This window comes from Macaca nemestrina, chromosome 1 (genome assembly GCF_043159975.1).
Source record: "Macaca nemestrina isolate mMacNem1 chromosome 1, mMacNem.hap1, whole genome shotgun sequence".
NCBI classification, from domain to species: domain Eukaryota; kingdom Metazoa; phylum Chordata; class Mammalia; order Primates; family Cercopithecidae; genus Macaca; species Macaca nemestrina.
The window spans coordinates 179508089-179526686 of NC_092125.1; the positions used below are offsets into that span (position 1 = coordinate 179508089).

At 41.0% G+C, this 18598-nt stretch overlaps 1 protein-coding gene and 1 pseudogene across 3 annotated transcripts in view; both read right to left on the minus strand.

The window, feature by feature from the left end:
* Positions 1-18598, minus strand: part of LOC105495095 (transcription elongation factor A N-terminal and central domain containing 2) — a 61765-nt gene that overhangs the window by 9788 nt on the left and 33379 nt on the right. Inside the window, exons 4-6 of one of the 3 annotated variants that reach the window (XR_011620680.1) lie at positions 15264-15457; positions 6681-7162; positions 1853-4008 (exon numbers count right to left, since the gene is read on the minus strand). Coding sequence is in view for 1 of the 3 variants with exons in the window: in XM_011764295.2 (XP_011762597.1) it covers positions 6974-7162; positions 15264-15457 (383 nt within the window). In the remaining 2 variants the exon portion in view is untranslated. Of the gene's footprint in view, positions 1-1852; positions 7163-15263; positions 15458-18598 lie in introns of those variants that run through there. The other 2 variants (XR_011620681.1, XM_011764295.2) reach the window with 2 other exon arrangements.
* LOC105495094 (cytochrome c oxidase subunit 7B, mitochondrial pseudogene) lies at positions 13609-15257 on the minus strand (annotated as a pseudogene).

Consider the following 18598-nt stretch of genomic DNA (forward strand, 5'->3'; position numbering starts at 1 on the left):
GCTCCTGGTTTCCAATTTTCCAATCTTATTCCTTTCAGACCCCTTACCAACCAGCCAAGCCATTCACCACTGCCCATGAGATCCATGTATAGTCTAAGCTCAGGCTCCTTCTCTTTCCACATACAGTGGATGGCTAGGTGCATGACCCACAAGCTATGCCCACTAGAAGGACTCCCCACTCTGCTGTCTTTCAAGGATGCCCCTGTGTGGGGTTGCAGTGCAGCCATGGTCTCTTTTTGTCTTGCTCACACACACTGAACTGACCTATCTAAGGACAAGGCTTGGCTTCTTTTCTCTTCCATCAGCTGGATATAAAGAGCTCCCCAGGCAGCCAAAGGTGTGAAATGAGGGACAGGCAGGTACTGGTGCAAAGGTAGTGGATGACATTGATGTCTGGGTCACCTGCTTACATAACTATCTTCTGCCCTCTGGCCCTGCTATGCCCAACCCCAGTCGTACTATTTCTATCTTAGGAATTGCTGCTGGCTTTGCCTGACCTTATGACTTGGTGGATATGGCAAAATCCAGCTCATGATGAACAGCTTTGGTCACATGGTCAATTTAATGATCCATGGTCTCATGATCTGTCTCTATCAGAACCCTGTAGTATCAAGAGTTTCTTAAGTATACAATTCTTGGCTATGGATGGCATGGCCCTGCTCCAGCACCCCAGGTGTCTACATTGTGATTCTCCTGTAGGGTCTTGTCATAAACTTGACAGGCATCTGTTCCTACCACAGACACCTCAGGTACTTTGGGCTCTGCCAGCTCATCCATCCCACACAGCATGGCCACTTGTGCTGTAGCCTGGAGCTTCTGCTGAGCCCTTTCCTGCTCTGGGCCCCAATCAAAACTGACAACTTTCTGTGTCATCCAGTACATGGATGGAGCAGTATTCCTAGGTGTGGGATATGCTGTCTGTCTCCAAAACCTAAAGAGGGCTCCCAGGCATTATGTTTTCTTCTTAATGGTTGGAGTGAGATGCAATAATTGTCTTTCACTTTCAAGAGAATGTCCCTGCCACATCCCAGACCATTGGCCCCTAAAAATCTCACTGCACCCTGCCCATTTGTGTTTTCAAAAATGGTCTGGGCAAGGCACAGTGACTCATGCCTGTAATGCCAACACCTTGGGAGGCTAAGGCAGGAGGCTCACTCGAGACCAGGAGTTCAAGAGAAGCTTGGTCAACATGGTGTCAAACCTGGCTAATAAAAAATTAGCCAGGTATGGTGGCACACACCTACGGTCCCAGCCACTTGGGAGGCTTGAGGTAGGAGGCTTGCTTGAACCTGGGAAGTCAAAGCTGCAGTGAGCTGTAATTGCACCACTGTACTGCACCTTGGGTGACACAGTGAGACCCCGACTCCCTCCCAAAATAAAAATAAATGGTAAAAATAGCCTGTTTATTATCTTCTCCTTCATGAGACTGTAAACTTCTTGAGGCCAAAGATTATGTGTTCTCTATCCCTGTGACCCTAATACCTGACACGTAAGAACTCAACAAATGCGTATTGAAAGAATGATTTTATCAACATTAAAAAACAGCATTTGGGCCGGGCGCGGTGGCTCAAGCCTGTAATCCCAGCACTTTGGGAGGCCGAGACGGGCGGATCACTAGGTCAGGAGATCGAGACCATCCTGGCTAACACGGTGAAACCCCGTCTCTACTAAAAAATACAAAAAACTAGCCGGGCGAGGTGGCGGGCGCCTGTAGTCCCAGCTACTCAGGAGGCTGAGACAGGAGAATGGCGGGAACCTGGGAGGCGGAGCTTGCAGTGAGCTGAGATCCGGCCACTGCACTCCAGCCTGGGCGACAGAGCGAGACTCCGTCTCAAAACAAAACAAAACAAAACAAAACAAAAAAACAGCATTTGATTGGATGTTTTGATCTTCTTGGATCTTGAAACCAACCTCCCCAGGTTATGAGTAAGTCCATCCTGACAGTAATTGTATCATTTTGGTTGATTTAAAGAAAATACAATGTATCCAATCAAACCATCTTTCCTTTGATATCAGGGCAATGTCACCCAACTAACTGAAACTCCCAAAGCTTTGTTTTCTGGATGGACTCCCTTCCCTTGCAATAATGGGCAGTAACAAACTGAGCCCTTGCCCCATCTGGCTGTGATAAACACATTCAAAACACATTACCAATCTCAGAGTAAGGCTCTGAGGCCTGAGGCTACAGCAAAAGAAAACCAAAGTTGACAGGCACAAGTTTAAGAACCTGATATTCTATAAATGAAAAAGGCCAGCTGCCTGTTCCTTCACCACAGAACACAGTAAATGCATTATCTGGGCCTCCTGCCACTTTTCAAACCTGAGATTCTCTAATGATATCTGTTTGGGCAACTTTAAACTTCATTTGTCAAAAAAAAAAAAAAAAAACCCCTCTAATTTACTGAATCTCAAGTGTTTCTTTCCTTTGCCTTAAATTGTTGGGTTTCTTTTGAATGTTTAAAATTTTCTTAAAATATCTGTTGGGTTTTTTTTTTTTTTTTTTATCTTTCTAAAACATACACCTGATTAGGTCCCTCACCTCCTCAAAAACTTCTCATGGTCTCCCATTATCTGAAGGCCAAAGTCCAAACTCGTTGATAAGGCCTCCAAGGCCTTGGTTACTTTTTTTGCCCAATTTCTCACTACCTTCCTAAGAACCTTATGTTTCAACCACCTCATATTATTTTCCTTTACTGAAACTAGCCATACACCTTACGCTTCTGTGCTTTCACATAGACTGAGCCTTCTGCTAAGCACTCCTACCTATCCTTCTGGCTTTGGTTCAAACATGAACTCCTCTGTGAAGATTCTTCCTATGAGTGGTGTTATTCATTCCTTTCCCCATTTTCTCAATATTTTTATGTCTATAGTTACCACCCAATATGCTATACTCTATTTATTTAGTTATGTATCTATTTGCCTCACCAGACTAAGAGGAAATTATCCCTCCTTTATTGCTGTGTCCCCAGTGCCAGTCTAGTCCTTGGCACACAGAAGATGGGCAACATTTGTTTGTTGAATGAATGAATGAAAATACAGAGACTGAGTCCCTACACAAAGGACCAAGACCTCCAATTTTTTTTTATTTATTTTTATTTTATTTTTAAGACTGAGTCTCACTCTGTCACCCAGGCTGGAGTGCAGTGGTGCCATCTCAGCTCACTGCAACCTCTGCCTCCCGGGTTCAAGCAATTCTCCTGCCTCAGCCTCTCGAGTGCTGGGATTACAGCTGCCTGCCACCACATCTGGCTAACTTTTGTATTTTTAGTATAGGCAAGGTTTCACCATGTTGGCCAGGCTGGTCTCAAACACCTGATCTCAAGTGATGCACCTGCCTCAGCCTCCCAAAGTGCTGGGATTACAGGTGTGAGCTACCATGCCCGACCAGGACCTCCAAATTAACCACTACAAGAAAGCATCAATAAGCTGTTAGAGCAGACACAAATGGTATTTACTTTCCCACATTTCCCCCAGCAACTGAACATGCTTATAAGACATATTCACACCTTGACTTACAGGTAGCTCAGAGGTCTCAGGAACTATTCTCACCCTATTTCAGGGGCAACCTTTTCTTTCTGTTTTTTTTTTTTTTGAGACAGAGTCTCACTCTGTTGCTCAGGCTGGAGTGCAGTGGTGCGATCTTGGTTCACTGCAGCCTCCGTCTCCCAGGTTCAAGCGATTCTTATGCCTCAGCCTCCCAAGTAGCTGAGATTACAGGCGCCTGCCACCACATCTGGCTAATTTTTGTATTTTTAGTAGAGCCGGGGTTTCACCATGTTGGGCAGGCTGGTTTCAAACTTCTGACCTCAGGTGATCTGCCTGCCTTGACCTCCCAAACTGCTGGGATTATAGGCATGAATCAATGTGCCCGGCTTCAACCTTCTCATTTTTAACAGACTGTAGCTCCGAGGTACTTCTCGGTGTGTGGGCAAGATTGGGAGGGATGTCTGCAAGCTTCCTTCCCTTCAGCAAATGCTCAGAATAGCTCCATTAGCGTTCATGGAAATTCTGCACATGCATCAAGGAGAAAACAGCCACAAATAACACAGCCTGCTTTCCAAATCTCCAAAGCACATCTCTGCAATCATTCTACTATCCAACTATCACCACTGAAGGCTTTCAGCCAGAGAGCAATTTGTTTTCAACTTACTCTGGGTTCCTAAGTTAGCAGAACTCTTTCGTTTTTTAAACATGAGGCTTGCTACTTCCACTCTCCCTATCCCGGCTTCTCTTCCACATAGCCTATTAATACAAAACTGAGCAGTTCCTGCTTTGAATCAGTCTAACGCCTTCTCCTGATGCTCAAGACCCTTCAGACCTGGTCCTGGTTCTTGCCTTCCTCTCCTGCCTCATCTCCGGCTACTCTCCTGCCAGTGTCCTCTACTCCAGCCATACCAATCACCTTCCAGATATCTCCACTTCTGGGTTTTTCCATACTCTGCTTGCTCTGCCAGGCATGCATCTCAACCACCCAATTAATTACTCCTGCCCTTTAATTTTGAAATTTTCATTATATTAACTAACATTCCCCTATCCAAACTCCTGCCCTTTAAGACTGAACACAGGTATCAGCTCCTCCAGGAAGCACTCTCTGATAGAATTAGATGCTTATCCTGTACATCCACAATCAGTCACTCAACTATCCAATAAATAGTTATGAAGACCTAGCTTGTCCCAGGCTCTGTTCCAGATGCTGGAGATATAGCAGGAAACAGAACAAAGACTCTGCTTTCATGAAGCTTACATTCTGGGAGTGGGGAGATAGACAATAAAGAAATAAATAACTATGTTAAAGAGTAATAAATATTCTGAAGAAAAATAAAGCCAGGTACAGCATTAAAGAATAGTTAGGGGGGAGTGCTATTGTATTTAGGGTAGTCGGCAAAGGCCTTTTTGATAAGGGAAAGAGAGACCTAAATCAAATGAGGACAAGAACATGCAGATGTCTGGGGAAAGAGCATTGCAACTGGAACAGCAAATGCAAAGAAGTAATACATTAGAAGTAATGGCAAAAACCACAATTACTTTTGCACCAACCTAATCAAACCACTAGGACTTGGTTAGCTCAGAGTGGGAGATGTGAGGTCTAGGCTGACCCCTTGAGTTCCTAGCTGGAGTGTCTGGCTTGCTGGTACTGCCAATGGAGAGAAGACATGTTATATTTGAGATGTCTATGGGGCATCTAGGAAATATCATCTGAAAGTCAGGGGACTGGTCTGGGCTAAAGATACAAACTGGAATGTCATCAGCATGTAGACGATGCTTGAAAACATGAGAGTGGATGAAATCATCCAAGGGAACCATATACAGTCAAATAGACCTGGATTTTGAATCTTAGATCTGTCATTCACTATCTGTGTGACCTTGAGTAAGTTACTATACCTTTCTGAGCCTCACTTTTCTCATCTTTAACTGGGTATTCTCTTTTTGTAAAATGGTTACCACAGTGCTGGGCCCAGGGTAAATGCTCGATTATTATTATTCTAGCTCCAATAGTTACTAGCAGTGAGAAATTGAAGGTGATGCTTCTGCTCAGTGAGCCTCAGGCTCCCATTTGTAACTACTGCTCAGTGTACACCTACCCCACAGAATGGATGCTCAGGAAATGGTTGCTAAATAAACAAACAAATCTAAAAAATGAAAACAACAATACCTACTTAATACAATGGGTGAGAGAAGATTTTTACAAAACTATATAAAGATTTTTACAAAACTATATAAAGATCCAGGTAAATGTTAATAAACTGTCTTAGGAAAAGTACCTAGCATTTAGAAGGTAGGCAATAATGTTAGTGTCGTCCCTTCTCCCCTTGTTTTTGATCCATGTAAATGTTAATAAACTGTCTTAGGAGAAGTGCCTAGCATTTAGAAGTTAGGCAATAATGTTAGTTCCATCCCTTTTCCCCTTGTTTTTCAACTCTTTTTTTTAATTTTTTATTTTAAATCTCTCCCTTTCTACCAGCTCCTTCCTTTCAGATTACAAACGTGCTCCGGTATCCTCTAATCTAATCCCCACTTCCTTGAGTCTTCTACCTTCCTCAAATCCTTGTTCCATCATTTTTAAATTTCACCAACTGTACCCTTTCTCAACCCAAAACACTCTTCAGTGAACAAACTCCACCTTTTGTTTGAGAAAAAAAAAGTCCCAGCTTATCATTACTTTAAAAAAAACAAGTATTATTTACATAATTGTTAAAACAGGCCTGTGTAGAGATATTCACTTTAACATATATATGTATGTACTTTTTTCTACTGCAGTAATTCATTTCAAGAGAAATTTCATTATGTATCTTCTACAGAGCCCTAAACTGAGAGCGCCAGCGTATTCAAATAAACCCGGAGGTGTGGGAGGCTTCGGGCCAGTTCCTCATTAGTAGCCTCAGCATGGGGGCTCTGGAGACCAACGCAGAAGGTCTTCCAGGGAGAGCTGAAACGTTCAGATAAGTGAGCTCTGGGAAGAAGGGGTAGTCGGCTGGCTCTGGCAGGCTCACCCCTGGGGTAGAGCAAAGAGAACAGACAGGGGAGTTCTGAGAGGCACCAGAGCTATCTAAACTCAGGGGGATGGAACCGAGTGAGCGGCAGCGGTAATTGAGTTTCAGTTACCTGCAGGGTGGTGAAATAAAGTAGTAACTTCATCTGCCTGACAGGGGGAAGTTTAGAGGTGTCCTTGGCATACTCACAGTGAAATCCATCACCCTTTCACCATGTTGGGTGATAGCAACCGTATGGCGCTTCCTAGTGACAGCCAGTGTGCGTTCTGTTAGGCAGCACCAGCGCACTCCAGCTAATGAAGCACATTCCTGCAGGCCTGTCTCCTAGGGCTCTCCGAATCCTCTGTCTGCAAAGGAATGGCACCATGGGAAAATCTAGCACAGCCAGCATCAGCCATCACCCAAACTCAAAAGCGTCTTTGAACGGCAGAGAGGGGCCCATTTTCTTCTCTGCCTGGCCCAGGGCTGGAACCGTCCTCAGGTCACTTTTTGTGGGTCTGTACAAACGTGCCGACTGGCAGCGAGCCGTTCTTCACCTGAGCCCGGATTTCAGCTCGGTGCTTTAATGTGAAGACCAGGGCTCTCACCGTCCGCCGGTACGGCCCATTAATGAGGCGGGAGCAGAGATGAAACGTTTCCCGCTCAATATTTTCAACCAGTAGGTGATCCATCTAAAAAACAGCAAAATTATCAAATTAGAGCCTTACATTGCATAAGGATTAAAAGCAAGAGAGGCTGGAGCACTCTGCTCAGAGGCCTCCATTAATCAACTGAAATTCAAGGACATCTACTTCCTGTCACAAGAGAAACAGGAAGAGCAAATTAATTCCACCCTGGCAATTAAGGAACAAGGCCATGTGCTTTGTGACAGGGACCTCATTCACAACCCCTGCCGGGTGGTAATATTTGCCATTATAACAGGAAACTGGCCTGAACTAAGCAACGGGTACTGGGCCTCGTACTTTACCAACCAGGAAACGAAGACCAAGAATAATAAATCAGTATAACGGTTCATTTTTTTTTTTGTTTTGTTTTTAGACTGCCTTTTAACTCCTTACGGCATTTTAGAAACATGGGGTCTGGATCCTAATATGTGTACAGAACAGTTCAAAAATCACTTTTCATATTTAATGCTCATAACTCCTATTATCACATTTTACAGATAAGGAAACAGGTTCAAAGGCAAAGGTTTAAGGTCTTACAATTACTAAGAGACAGAGCTGGGACTCTGACCTGGATCCCTCGACTCCAAAGTTCATGTTTTTTCCCTTTCACCATACTAATGGCCGCTTCAACATTCCGAGAGAATGGTTGAGATTGGAGAGACGCCTGCAGTTTCCATTAAGCAGAGCAGGCCTAGGGGAGGGACCTGCAGCAATTCTGGGGTGGTCTGGCTCAGGCCCAAGCCATCTTGAGGTCCCAGACCTAATCAAAGCAGGAGAGATCTGGGACTTTGTCTACATGGTCTGAATCCAGGGTAGGTTGGATGCTGGTCCGAGACCGCCCCCAGCACTACCCTCCTTTCCAGGCCCATCTTCAGCTATTCCCCTCCCCAATCCTGACCACAGCCGGCCCTGAGCACTCCACTCTCGGCCGCTTTCACACACCTCTATGCCTCTGCACCAGCACATGTTCCCTTAGCAAGGCATACCTTTCCCTACGGAAAACACTCCTCTTTGTATGTCAAAGCCGAGGCAAGAACAACCAAACAAAAAGACCCCAGTGCAAAGGACTGAAAGTTCTTCAGGCTGCCACCATGCCCTGAGCTTCCCCTAGTCACTATCATGATATATTATAAATGAAGTGTATACTTTTATTTTACAGATACTGTCTCACTCTGTCACCCAGGCTGGAGTGCAGTGGTGTGATCAAAGCTTACTGCAGGCTCAAACTCATGGGCTCAAGTGATCTCCTGGCCTCAGCCTCCCAAGAGCTAGGATTATTACAGGCATGCACCACCATGCCCAGCTAATTAAAATTAAAAAAAGAAATTTAGAGATGGGGTCTTGCTAAGTTGCCCAGACTGGTCTTGAACTCCTGGCCTCAAGCAATCCTTTTACCTTGGCCTCCCAAAGTGCTGAGATTACAGGCATGAGCTACTGCACCCAGCCAACGATCTATATATTTTTTTTTTTTTTGAGACGGAGTCTTGCTCTGTCGCCCAGGCTGGAGTGCAGTGGCTGGATCTCGGCTCACTGCAAGCTCCGCCTCCCGGGTTCACGCCATTCTCCTGCCTCAGCCTCCCGAGTAGCTGGGACTACAGGCGCCCACCACCTCGCCCGGCTAGTTTTTTGTACTTTTTAGTAGAGACGGGGTTTCACCGTGTTAGCCAGGATGGTCTCGATCTCCTGACCTCGTGATCCGCCCGTCTCGGCCTCCCAAAGTGCTGGGATTACAGGCTTGAGCCACCGCGCCCGGCCCACGATCTATATTTTAAGTTTGTCTCTCCTAGTAGAAAATTCCTTGAAAATAGGAGACAAATTTATCTCTCTCACTTGCTTTTTTATCTTTAACCTTTCTCTCCCTCCCTTAGCCATTCATTCAAACATTCATTCAGCACTATATGCCATGCTCTGTGCTTGGGCTGAGCAATAAGCAGTGACTAAGGAAGGCTTAGTCCTTGGGCCCTTGGGCAGCCTAGTCCAGTAGGACAGACAGACTGTGAAGAGGGATTGCAAGGATCCTGTGCACCAGGAGAAAGGAGAGGAACCAGCACAGGGGAGAACACAGCCATGGCAAAGCAACCCAACCCAGGAGGGCAGTGCCTGGCTTCAAGAGGAAATGAAGTTTAATCTGAGACCTGGAGCATGAGTAGGATCTGGCAAAGTGAAATAGGTGTTTGCTTTGTGATAAATTCACTGAGCTGTACATATATGTTTGTTGTTCTGTGCAAAATGCAAAGTTCAAAAAAAGAAAAAACACACCCCAAATAAAAAGGGGTCACCTGACATTTAATAAAATGTCCTAACATGAGACAGATGGACCAAAGTAAGTAGAAAAAACAAACTTGTCAGACGTAAGGACCAAGCAAAGAGCAGAACAGGACTGAAAGAGACACAGAGAAACAGAGAGAGAGTGAATATCCAGGCCCAGACATCTGCCTTAGTCTAGCCGACAAAAGGTGCTCACAAAAGTTTGTGGTCCTAATGACAGACAGATTATTTCCATGGCTTGTGTTGGAGTGAGTGGACTTGGCGCCGTGGTTCTCTAGAACCCGGACTCCAAGTTTTTCAAGGCTTCCTGGGTGGGCACCGAACTAGCCCCCTGAGGCAGGCCTGGCACCAGACTACTTTAGGAAGCTGGAAAGGTGGCCAGCTGGCTATCCAGCATTTGTCCTGCAGCATTTGCTAGAAAGAAAGTTCCTTATCGTGGTGTGAGGCTGGTTAGTCTCTACCGGTGGTTAGAGATACACTTAGCAAGAAGTCTTTTTTTTTTTTTTTTTTTTTTGAGGGGAGTGATTATCAAAGAAGAAGGGTATATGTGTTTGTAAAACAAGTCATGGGCACTCCAGCAAATTATAGTACCCATATTAAATTAAAAAAAAAAAAAAAGAACTCTGAGAGTGTCTTGTAATTCACATACTTCATTTAGCAAATAGTTAACTGAATTGCTACTCTGGGTCTGGCCTGATCTTAGAGAGAGAGAGCAGAAAGGATGTGAACCCTGCCCATCACAAACTCACATCCCAGAAGTGGGTGGGAACCCAGGGGTAGGCAGCACGACAAGTGCTATGCCAGCAGTGTGGTGGTAATAGAAGGTAAGCATGCCTCTTGTTAAATGAAGACCAATCAGAATTAAGAAATGGAGAAAAATATGTGACATTAAAATCGTGATAGAAAATGATTCATCGTGTACCGTGTGTACAACAAGTTTGTTGCAAAGTGAAGAATACCTGTCTTGTAAGTGCCTTTGGGTAATCCAAACCCACCCAAGTTGGTGAGTCCTTTCCAGTGGGTCCTAATCTAGTGCTTTAGGTGAGCCCTTCTGGGTGGAAGGACCAGAGTTTCACTGAGTCCTTGAGAAAAGGGCTTTTGCTATGAGATAATTTGTATGAATGGGAATAAGGATAGGAACACTGGGAGAAACCTAGGGATTTATTTAGAAATTGATCCTTTCTCTGTATCTCTCATGAGCTGCCTCGTCTCTTTCTCACATGTTTTTGCTCTTCTCCATGGGCCTTACTCACTACCAATTCTAACTGCCTTATTCTCTCTTCCTATGCTACACATCTTTACTCACAACTCTGCCTCCTCACAACTCCTCCAACATCCTTTCTGTTCAACACTTGTTGTTGTTTTATTGGTATCTCCTAGTTCACACTTCCCAGAGACAGTCAGAATCCTTATTTGTTTGTGCCTGTGAGTTAAGTGTGTTATACAGCTTTCTAATTCTGGATGAACTGGCTATAGCTGGAGGAAGATATAAAACATGACCCCCTTGAGCTCCTTCATCAGTGGGAATTGGTGCCATAACCAATTAGTGATGTCTGTCACATGCATAAGCTCTCTCAGGGCATGGGAACAGGGTCTTCTTCATGTGTTTACCTTAAGTGTGGAACTTCCCACACTGTTTTGTAACTATTTATTTGTTTATCTTCCTCAGAAGACTATAAGGACTGCTAGAGTTGAAACCATGTTGTATCCATTTCTAAACTGTGCATGCCTAGCTAGCATAGGTTAGTGGCACATAGTAAATGTTCAACCAATATTTATTAAATGAATGCCCTTCCTTCCCATGTGTAACTCTTCTTTCTTGCTCTTCTAATAACATCATATACATAGCAGATAAAATATGTTTCTATTTTATGTGTATTTTCTAATTAGCAAAATCCTACGCCTCTGATAAAGGTGGGCTCCACTGCCATCTCTTTTACAAAACATTCCCAGATTCTCCCATCAGATTTAACTGCTCTGTACTTTGTGTGTTGATACTTGCTAGTACCATTATTTCAGACTGCCTCATATTTTAATTAATCATTTATAGGTTTTCAGTCAGGAGATAGTAAAGTTTTCTTAGGATAGGGAATGCGACTCATTCATGTTTGTCTTCTCCCCCAGCACCGAGTAGATCCTTACTAAACATCTGCTGAATTGAATAGCCACTGGAAGCAAACTTTGTGTGGGTTTTCCAATAGCATGATTGAATTTGTACATATCTACCCACACTTCTTTTTGACCACTTGAATACATTCATGAGAGAGCTGGTCAAAGCCAGGGGTGCAGTCTGAGGCCATTAAACAAAGAAAAACTAACAGTCCCATATGGGGACGTACCCCTGACCTGGATCTCATTAGCACCATCTGACAACCAACTGAGCCAACCAGCCAGTGTTTCATAACTCTTAATGATACAGGCTCACTTTGAGAATCAGGTTCATTTTTTTAAATGACATAATAGGAAAATGATCACAGGCCGTGAGGTAGGAAAGGAGAGTGGATAATGAGGAAGGGGAAGTAAGAGAATGACACCACAGGGGATGTTCATATGAGGAAAGATCTAAAAGACGGGGAAGAACAAAGAAGATCTGGAAGGGAGAAAGTAAAGGGGAATGGAGCCTGGGTTTCAACGATGGAGTTTTTATTCATCTATTCCACTATTCCAAGAACAAGGAAATAATCCCTGAATCTAGAAAGCAAGATCTGTAGGGTAATAAAGAGATGCACCTTTAGGCTGTGCGTATTATTCTTCATCTATGGCTTTCACTATTAAAGGATATGAGTGAAACAACATGGAAACATTTATTTTTCTACAAAAATGTAATGAGAAGATTTGGTATTTGCAATAACACATGCTAGGATCAAATTGTAGAGGCTTTTAAGTCACTGGGCCAATAACTTAAACCCAATGCTTTACTGCTGCCTGATTAAGTACATTTATGGAGATCTGATGTCTGATTTGAATGCACTCAACATTGGTTACTGTCAAAGACCAGATACTGAATTAGATGGTTCATTGATTTACTCTAATATGGAAATATCTCAGATGATGATAGGTGCTAAGAATTAACCTTATATAAAAGGGCTTGTATTTATATTCTCTGACATAACAAACTGATAAACATGCTATCAAATGCTGTTTATGCAAGGAAAGCAGAGTTATTATTTTTTTATTTTTATTTTTGGCTAAGGAAGACATTAAGATGCATACTTTTAATTTTTTAAATTTACTCTTTGAGAACAAAACCATTCAGCTATGCTTAATCTGATGTTTTTTCCAATTATGTTGGAAAGCACTAACAAATGTATCAGTTTTTTAACTTTGCTTTATAACACTTGAGTGCTTACCACTTGATGTGCCATTTAAAGGATAATTAATGGATAAACTAAAAGGATAATTATCATGGAGTTTAATATAGTAGGCAAACTGCTCATTAATCCTTACAAGCATAGCTTTGTTATTATCATTTACTTAAAAAGATACCACAGGGAACTGGTATTTACCACCACATTAACTATATATTATATACCCACACTGTATGTTTCTGCAATAATTTTGACTTATTTCAAAACTAAACTTTATTTAAAATAAATCTTGTTGGCTAATTGATACTCTGGAAAATCAGACTTATAACTTTCATGTTTTGTTTTCTCTTCTAAGGGTTTAATACTCATATTAAAGCTTCCTTTAGGAAAAGTTAAGTGAACTTTCAGCATAGCAATTCACTGAACTATCAAATAGTCATTAAAAATTATAAACATGGGCCGGGCGTGGTGGCTCATGCCTGTAATCCCAGCACTTTGGGAGGCTGAGGCGGGTGGATCATGAGGTCAGGAGATAGAGACCATCCTGTAACATGGTGAAACCCCATCTCTACTAAAAATACAAAAAATTAGCCAGGCGTGGTGGCGGACGCCCGTAGTCCCAGCTACTCGGGAGGCTGAGGCAGGAGAATGGTGTGAACCCGGGAGACGGAGCTTGCAGTGAGCCGAGATCGCGCCACTGCACTCCAGCCTGGGCAACAGAGTGAGGCTCTGTCTCAAAAAAAAAAAAAAAAAATTATAAACATGAAAAAATAAAGATATATCGAAAAGGATACACAAAATGACACTAAAATTGATCAAGATTAAAGAGAACACAAATGTAAATAATTACATCAATTTTCTGCAATATTACTTAAATAATCAATAAAAATATCTTATGGAACTTTCGGCATATAATTCACTCTATATACATCTTAGTTAATCATAACTTGCCCAACATTCATTTAAAAAACCGTAACAATTTACCAAAAAAGGAAATGTGCCAATGTGTTAACAAGATTATGTCTGTGTTACATTTTTTTCCCTTTTATAAATTTTTCTCATTTTCTATTAGAAGTTTGTATTTAAAAATCCACAACTTTATTTATTTATTTTTAAGGTTTCGAATGTACTTTATTTCTTCAATAATGCCATATCTTAATGGGTACACAGTACTTTAACTTGGCATCAATTATGAGTTGTTTTTTAAACAATTCATTATTACACCAGCTGGGATGATTACCGATCTCTCCCTTCCTTTGGGGTGACTCTGCCAACAGGGGACAGGTTCCATTCTATTCCGATTTGTATTGCTACATATCTCCATACAGAAAGTGGCTCCACTAGCTAATACAGCACTACCGTATTTATCATGAAAATCAGGTGTACGTTTGTGGTGGCTCTGCCTTGCCATTGTTTGCTGACTGCTTTGAATTTGGAGGCAACTTAGTGCATTTTTGACCAAGAGGAACATGGTGAAGGTGAAGACAGAACTGTGGCAATGCAGCTGCTGCTTTGGCGCAAATTCACTTCAGATCCAAAACTTTATTTTAAAAAAAGTAAGTACTATATCACAAGTCTTTCTTTTGTGGATAAATAATTGAGATAGAATGGCAAAAAAATTTTTTAGAGACTGTAGTAACAGATCTAGCATTTAAATCAGACTTCTGATTTGCTTCTTTTATTAATATTAAATTGTTCTTTAAGGATACTTTAGCAGAGTTGCTCTGGGATATCCTGGGATAAGGAAGAAACATGACTATTATATGTGTTATTTTCCAGAGTATTAATCAGCTTATAAGATTTGTTGTTTGATGATGACAATGAATATTATTATTAATGAGCAAAAATCCTTCTTCCAGGATGTATACCTCAAACCACGAACATCATCTGAATTGTAAGTCATGAAGATAGGGAGCATGTCTATCCAATCGATTTTATGACTTAAAACTAAAGATATGGCTGTTGACGAAAACTGGGGGATCTGAGTCTTTTCACTAGACAACTCTTTATTTTACTATTGATATTCAGTCCATCACAGAATTTTTACTTCAGCGAGAAGGGAAGGAATTTTAAATGGGAAGTAACCAACATTCATTAAATAACTTCTAATCAGCAGGCACTACTATTCTTTTGCATATATGGTTCATTTAACCTTTTTAATACCTTAGGTGGTAGGACTTACAATCCTTATTTTACAGATTAAGAAATCAAGTCTCAGAAAATGTTAAGGTATCTGCCTAAGGTATCACAACTAGAATGTCAGGGTTTCAACCCCAGATCTTGCTAGTTCAAAAGCCTGCCTCCTACAACACTGTCTTCTGGAATGCTCATAAATCCAGAATCCTTAAAGAATAACTGGTTAAAATAAAGCCACAGCATTAAGACTATGAAATCTTAATTATGAAATCATGAGGCATTTAACCAAGAGCACCTACTAATCACATCCAACCAGGATATTCACTTTATTTTTCTTCTATTTTAAAAATTAATTATTATGGGTACAAAACAGTTGTATATACTTAGGGCATTACCTTTAATTCCAAGGCTTCTGAGAGTAATTTCTGGGCATTTTTCCTAAACGACTCGGTTTTGGGATCACTTCTAACTTCAATAGAAGGTCTATTTGAATGTTTTTCAATGAAAGTTTTCCACTCAGTGTAAACTTCTCTGGCAAGAGAAGCCACTTCTGAATCTGAGTGTTTACGCATCTTGTTCACAGTGTGACCTGGAACAGGAAGAGAAAAACCAAAGGAAAAGTTGTTACATCTTCTTCTGAAAAGTGCAGGACTAGATGGACTGACTGACGTGTGGTACTGAGAAAGTCATTCACACACCCAAGGATGTAAAGACTCTTGTGCAAAAGAAACCTGTTTCGAAAGGACTGAGATAATAAGATAATCACTGGGGGAGAACCAGCAGCCTAGCCAATGAATTAAGTCATAAACTAGAAGCAAAATCAATAGATTCTTAAAAAGAACAACAAAGGTAACTTCTTTAACCAAAAATTACTATAAAAGAAAATGAATTAAGCATTTATCTATTTTTTTGGGGGAAGGGGGTACATACTATATTTCAAGACAACAAAATAGCCCTAGTTATTATGGGAATATTATTTAGCTAATAAATGTGAAAAGACTGATAGAATGAGAACATTTTTTTGTAGCCCTGATGAAATAATTCATTCAGAGACAATCATCAGTGGATGAACTAATTCAATGAGTCTGATGAGGAAATTTATAATGGAGGGATGAGCTGTCATCATCTAAACCCACTGTTCAGTGTTAGCATCCCTAAGAGTGGGACTATCAGACAGAAGAAACAGAAGTACTTCACACCCTCAACCTATGAAGTAGTCATATCCTTTTCCCCAAAAGAAAAAGAACCATAATCCAGTTAGTCATTCAAAGCTAACTTCCAATCCACAGGAAATAGGAGAGACAGAGGAATAAATTAAATTATAGTATGAAGAAACAAGACAAATTCTGAATGTGGGACATTCTACAGGACAACAGACATGGTTTCTTCCACAGTCAGTGGTTCCTTTTGTTGTTTTTCGTTTGTTTTTCTGAAAAGGGGCTAGGGTTAGGGACTGAAGTAGATTAAAAGTCTCTTGAGTACAAACTAACAAATGCGATGCGTGATTCAAATCCCAATTGGAACAAACCAACTGTTAAAAGATATTTTGAGATAAACAAGGAATATGAATATGTACTAGATACTAAATTATACCAAGGAATAATTGTAAACTTTGTTAAGCACAAGAACAATGATACTGTGGTTACATGAGAAAATACCCACATTTTTTAGAGATGCATGTAGAGTTCAAATGACAAAAGGTCTGAGATTCTGCTTTAAAATACCTCAGGAACAACATAAAAGCAAAAACAGAAAGAAGAAGTAGGGCAAAATCTTAATAGTTATTGAATCTAGATGAAGGGCATATAGGAGTTATAATATTCTCTTTATTTTTGTGTATGTTTGAGAATTTCATAATAAAAATGGAAAAAAAGGTGAAGGGTCAAAAATATCAATATGCAAAAGTACTTAGATAAAAATAAATGCCTAGAAAGGCTAAAGAAGTCAACTGAACACTGAAAACAAAGTTCAAAAAATGGAAGAATACAAGATACATATATATTTTTTAATTTTTAATTTTAATGAATGTTTTAATCCTGATCCATGGGTTGAATATAAGATAGATATATTTTTAAAAACCAGTAGCTTTTTAAAGTCAGCAACAGCCAGTCAGAACACAACAGGGGAACAAATCCTGTTTAAACTAGTAAAAACTATACAGCACTTTGGAAAGCATGGACAAGAATGGGTGTGTGAGCATGCATGTGTGCTGTCTGTCTATGCCCACTTCCTTAATGCTCTGGGATTCCTCCTTTTCCTCCATCCCTAGCCCCATTGCCCTGCCTTAGGGCATGTTGCCTCCAGATGACTATGAAGGTACCCTGGTTGACCTCTCTGGCTAAGTTTGGTACCCCTTAATGCCATCTTCCACACTGCAGCTAGGATAGCCTTTATTTATTTTTAGTGTTTTCTTTTTTAGGGACTTTTTTCCTGAAGCATAAATTTGACCATTTCACTCCTCCACTTAAATTCTTTGGTGCTATATCCACTCTTACCTCTTCATAAAAGTCCCTTCACAATCTGCCATCCTCCTACCTACTTTCTATCTTCATTTCCAGCTACTATCCACTGTCATCCAATACTCCAGCTACTTGCAGCTCCTAAAACATTTTATTTTTTATCTCTTTATTTTTGAGCACACACCCCAATGAACATTCTGTCTGCCTGAAATACTCTTACTTCTCTTTTTATCTGGCCAACTTCCATTCGGCCTTTAAGACTCATTTAAGGGCCCCTTCCTCCAGGAATTCTTCCTTAATATCTCTAGTTTTGGTCAGTACCCCTGCTCTCTGCTTCCTTAGCACCTTGTGTTCTGTTTATCATGATAATTACTAGAGTTAGTTGTAATTATTTGATGGGTTATCTCTTTCATTCACCAAATTGAGCTTCTTGCAGAAAGAGCTAACCTTAGGGGATGCTCATCTTTGTATCTCCAGCAGTGAGCATAGTGCCAGGAGATGGGAATCAGGAGAGCAGGCTGGTTGAATGAGAGACTCATATAAAGAATAACATACATTCCTACTACAATACATAACAGAAGATTTGAATAAAGGGAAAATATACCTTGTTACGAGATGGAAAAATCAGCACAAAAATGCCAATATAGAAATTAGTCGGCTGGGTGCAGTGGCTCATGCCTATAATCTCAACACTTTGGGATGTCAAGGTGGGAGGATCACTTGAACTCACAGGAGTTCAAGACCAGCCTGGGCAATATAGTGAGACTCTGTCTCTACAAAAAATAAAAAAAAATTAGCCAGGTGAGGTGGCATATGCCTGTACTCTCAGCTACTTGGGAGGCTGAGATGGGAGGATGGCTTGAACCCAAAAGTTCAAGGCTATAGTGAGCTGTGATCATGCCACTGCACTCTAGCCTGGGCAACAGAGCAAGACCCTGCCTGAAAAAAGAAAATAAAAGAAACAAAAAAGAAATTAGTTTATAGATTTTATGTAATCTCAACCAAAAATCTCAGTAGGCTATTTTTATTAGACTACAACCAAATACTTCTACACGAATATAACTCAGCAAGTGTATAAAATGCTATTTTGAAAAAGAGGAGTTATGAGGCACAACTAGCCTCATATCTAAGACCTAAGATATTAGAACATATTATAAAGTAACAATGTTGAAAATGATATGGACCAACACCAAAAAAGAAAATGGATAGGGAATAAAAATAATGAAGGCCGGAAACAGACTATAGTACATAAGAATTTAATACATAATGAA